The 5,030-nt window shown below is 37.5% G+C and overlaps 1 protein-coding gene across 1 annotated transcript in view; it reads left to right on the forward strand.

Annotated features, from left to right (window-relative positions):
- HERC1 (HECT and RLD domain containing E3 ubiquitin protein ligase family member 1) overlaps positions 1-5,030 on the forward strand; it is a 248,445-nt gene that overhangs the window by 86,114 nt on the left and 157,301 nt on the right. Inside the window, exons 7-9 of the mRNA XM_011940429.1 lie at positions 656-752; positions 1,338-1,481; positions 2,883-3,010. Of these exons, the coding sequence (XP_011795819.1) occupies positions 656-752; positions 1,338-1,481; positions 2,883-3,010 (369 nt within the window). The remainder of the gene's footprint in view (positions 1-655; positions 753-1,337; positions 1,482-2,882; positions 3,011-5,030) is intronic.

The following is a 5,030-nucleotide window of genomic DNA, read 5'->3' on the forward strand; positions in this document are numbered from 1 at the left end:
GTGATCCGCCCGTCTCGGCCTCCCAAAGTGCTGGGATTACAGGCTTGAGCCACCGCGCCCGGCCGATGAGGCATTTAGAGTAGCTAAGTAATTGCCAGGGACCCACACAAATAATTGGAACCATTAGAAACTGAGCCCATATCTTCTCTTTTTATTAATCTCCCCTCTCCTCCCCTCCTCTCTTTCTTTTCTTTTTTTTTTTTGACAGGATCTCACTTTGTCACCCAGGCTGGAGTGCAGTGGCGCTATCTCAGCCCACTGCATCCTTGATTTCCTGGGGCTCAGGTAGTCCTCCCAACTCAGCTTCCTGAGTCGCTGGGACTATAGACATGCACCACCATGCCTGACGAATTTTCATATTTTTTAAAAGAAACGGGGTTTTGCCATGTTGCCCAGGCTGAACTTGAACTCCTGAGCTCAAGCAGTCTGCCTGCCTTGGCCTCCCAAAGTGCTGGGATTACAGGCATGTATTTCAGCACTTACTTGAACCCTTAGCCAGTCATCCTTGTCCTGAGCATAGCCTCCACAACTGTACGTGGAAATTCCTGCATGGGTTTGAATATTAGTATCTGTGAAGTCCCTGTGTACAGGGTCAAATACGGACTATATGTTTTAACATGTGCATGCTCATCGTATTTACTTGTGTGCAATGCAGGTAGTTGTTTGTGTGTCAGCTGGATACAGACATAGTGCTGCCGTCACAGAGGATGGGGAATTATACACATGGGGTGAAGGAGACTTTGGAAGATTAGGTAAGATTTTTTAAAAATGGAAGTTATTCTTCCAGAAAAATAGAAATGATTAAGTTACTGAGAAGCCATGAGAGTAGATTTACTAGGCCAAAGACTGTCATTTGTTTTGTTAGTTTAAGCTCAGAGGAAGATAATTTTATGTAGATAAGACTAAGACCTAGATTTTAGTGCTGATATTTAAGATGTAATTAAATCTAGCAAGCATTTACTGAGTGTGCCCTATTATGACCAGATACTGTAGGGTTTCTGGGATAAAAGCAATACCATCATGATCCTGAAGTTTATAATCTAGTGGGTAATGAAAACAAGTCAACATGAGCATGAAACAGGACAACATAAGGTAAGTGGCTGTGAGGAGAGCAGAAAAAGAATATCCTAATGGTTCACTGAAGTGACTATGACCCAGTTTAGGAGCAGCTTGGAAGATTGAGAAGATGTTAGAAATGACTCTGTTTTTCATATTGCATTGCATTTTAAAAAAATCTCAATTCTATTTTAAAGTTGTATCATTTATTCTACTTGTGAAGTCAAGGCCTAGAGAAAAAGAGTTAACATTGTTTCTTTGTTGTGTGTGTTTTATCCAAGGTCATGGTGACAGCAATAGTCGAAACATTCCAACATTAGTAAAAGACATTAGCAATGTAGGAGAGGTTTCTTGTGGCAGTTCACATACTATTGCTCTGTCTAAAGATGGGAGAACTGTATGGTCTTTTGGAGGAGGAGACAATGGTATGTAAAAAATTGTTTATCAGTAGCTTTGGCTTTTTTCTTGAGTTTTTAAAAAATTTATTTTTCAGTTATATATGCCTAGTGTAGAAAGACTCAAATACAGATGAGTAGAAATTAAAAAATGAACTGAGCTTTCACAAATGTTACTTTAACCATTGTTAACATTTTGGAAATAGACTTCTAAATAAATACACATTTATACAAATATTTACATACATTTCTACTTAGATGTCTTTTAAAAAACCAAAGTATAGCTATATGTGTATATTTTATATAAGTTTACATACGTTTTGACATATATATGTTTTACTTTAATTTTTTTTTTTTTTTTTTTTTTTTTTTGAGACAGGGTCTTGCTTTGTTACTCAGGCTAGAGTGCAGTAATGCAAACCTGGCTCACTGCAGCCTCAACCTCCTGGGCTCAAGAGATCCTCCTGCCTCTGCCCCCCAAGTAGCTGAGACTACAGGCACACACCACCACGCCTGACTAATTTTTATATTTTTTTTAGAGACGGGATTTTGCTTTATTGCCCAGGCTGGCCTCGAACTTCGGGGCTCAAGTGATCTGCCAGATTTGGTCTCCCAAAGTGCTTGTATTACAGTCGTGAACCTTCGTGCCCGGCATGAGTATCTTTTTTATATCAACAAGCATGACTCTGCATCATTCTTTTAAGTGGCTCAAAGTGTTCTTTTATTTGATGGTGGCACAATTTATAAAACCGGTTTCTTATTGTTGAGTATCTAGATGGTTTTAATTTTTTTCAGTATTAACAACAACACAATGAATGACTAAATCTTTGTCTACTTTAGTCACTCCTACTAGCAATGTGAATGCTTACTTCTCCAAAGTCTTCAACAACAGCATGTATCGAATTTAGTTAAATAATTTCAGTAGTGAAAATGATATTTAATTTATACTTTTTTTATTCCTGCTGTGGTTGGATTTGTAGATTGTTGGACGTTTGTTTTTCTTCTTTAATGATTTGTCAGATTTTCAATTTCATGAGCTATTGATTCTTTTTAAAAGTTTATGAAAAATTATATGCATGTACATTCTTGTATCATACCTGTATATTATGTCAGCAAATTCGAAGTTAGAAATATAGCCATTAAAGGGGGAGAAAGACAGAAAAATAGTTTTCTGTTTCTTTTAAAGCGATTTTAAATTGCTTGATTTTAATTGCTTGAAATTAAGATATAAAAGGCTATCTGTGGATGTTTGTTAACTTTCTTGTAATAAAAATGCTCATTTGTTAGCATCCTCAGCTATCAGAAACATAGCTTTTCATATCTGTCAGGTTAGTGATGGAAACATTAGCACTCTTTATCAAGTTTGGTAGTGTTAAAAAGAGTAGAGATTCTTTAAAACAAGTAAATTATTTAATGTGTTTGTTTTTATAGGTAAACTTGGTCATGGTGATACCAACAGAGTGTATAAACCTAAAGTTATTGAAGCTTTACAAGGAATGTTCATTCGCAAAGTTTGTGCTGGGAGCCAGTCTTCACTTGCTTTGACATCAACAGGGCAGGTAGGACTAAGGGATGAGTATAAAAGACTTAAGAGTATTTCAAAGGATGGTGACTAAAAAGTAATAATTGTATTTAAATTTTAAAGTTCAAATAAATACATTTTTAGGCAACATGCTGAAATGAAATATTTTCTTCTGTTTGAAGTAGAGTATCTGAGAAGGAACCAGGTTTTCTAACCTGGCCTGTGTGACCCAGGTAAACCTTAGTGGGTGGAGCCTCTGTTCTTTGTAGTAAACTGATTTTCTAAAATGTTTTAGCATTTAGCTTCCCTTAAACCTTTTCTAAAACATCATGAATAGTGGGGGAAAGCTGAACTAGATCTTGATGGAACCAGTGATATGAATTAAGAAGGTAAGAGGGTGATCAAAAAGGAGGGTAAACAGAACACTTAGGTATGGAAAATAATCTGAGTTAGTTGTTTCTGAGAAACAGCGTAAAGTCAAGCATAGGATCGTCAGAATTTTATGAGCCTTTATAAAGGCTCATAAGCTTTGCACTTTAATAGCTTACAAGCTTTGAACTTTTACATGTGTGTTTTCACTCTTACCCTATTTGTTGAGAATAGGGAGGAGCCAGGTATAGTTATAGACTGACAATATTTGTCCCTGTGTATCCATCAGTGATGGCAGTAAAAAAGTGAGCTGACCACTTATTCTGTCATGTAAAGGAGGCCACCTTGTGTCAGGCAGTGGTATAAAAGTGTTTTATGGCTAATTCACAAGGCAGAGGAGCAGAAAAGCTGAAATTAGCATATAATTTGATTATTCTTTGAGAAACTAGAATGCCTTGCATCCTAAAAATCTTCAGACTATTCATCATTACATTAGCTAGTTGCTGCCTTAAAAATATCTCTTCTACGTATTTCTCACTATTGGTTTTGTAGTAAGAATCCATGAATTGAAGTTAGAAGATGCTTGTGTATTTGATGTATACACACAGGCAAATAACACATCCCTTGAGCATCATGTGCTTCTTTTGTTATGAGGGAGTAATAATTTCTGCTTTGCATACAAATGATCATATAAGATAATCATTAGAATTGAGAGTTTTGTAGAGTGTCAAGTACTATTCAACTATTGGTGGTGGTAGTAATAATAATAATAGTAATAAATCCATTACATTGAATTCCAAGTTCCAAGAGAACTTGTACATAGTTTACTATATAGAATAGTTGTATTATCAGTACCTTAAGTTATATGAAATCAAATATATATGCATGGAAAAAAGTAAAGTCAGAAATACTTTTAAAGGGTAAGAGTAGTTCTCTTTACCATTAAACTTGAGCATGAAATGATGATCAACATTTGCTTTTCCCTCAGTCTGTCTCAGCCCTTTCAGGCCTCTTCTGTACTTACTTCCTACCATGCTATACAGTATGGTCCAGTCTCTAAAGGCAAGCCAAGTATTTCTCATCTGGTGCCGAACCGAAGGAACACTGCAAGAGAAAACTCTTTGTAGGCCTTACTGAGTGACGGTATTACAGTGATGTGTCACTCAGTGGGATATGTTCTGAGAAATGTGTTATTAGGCCGTTTTGTTATTGTGAGAACATTGTAGAGAGTACCACATAAACCTAGGTGGTGTAGCCTACTCTGCTGCTAGACTATATGGCATAGCCTATTGCTCCTAGGCTATAAACCTGTACTGCATGTTACTGTACTGAATACCTTCAGAAATTGTAATATAATGGTAAGTATGTATCTAAACGTATCTAAACATAGAAAAGGTACAGTAGGCCTGGCGCGGTGGCTCAAGCCTGTAATCCCAGCACTTTGGGAGGCCGAGATGGGTGGATCACGAGGTCAGGAGATTGAGACCATCCTGGTGAACACGGTGAAACCCCGTCTCTACTAAAAAATACAAAAAACTAGCCAGGCGAGGTGGCAGGCGCCTGTAGTCCCAGCTACTGGGGAGGCTGAGCCAGAAGAATGGCGTGAACCTGGGAGGCGGAGCTTGCAGTGAGCTGAGATCCGGCAACTGCACTCCAGCCTGGGCGACAGAGCGAGACTCCGTCTCAAA

The sequence above is a fragment of the Colobus angolensis genome, unplaced genomic scaffold (genome assembly GCF_000951035.1).
Source record: "Colobus angolensis palliatus isolate OR3802 unplaced genomic scaffold, Cang.pa_1.0 Scaffold19, whole genome shotgun sequence".
In the NCBI taxonomy this organism is placed as follows: Eukaryota; Metazoa; Chordata; class Mammalia; order Primates; family Cercopithecidae; genus Colobus; species Colobus angolensis.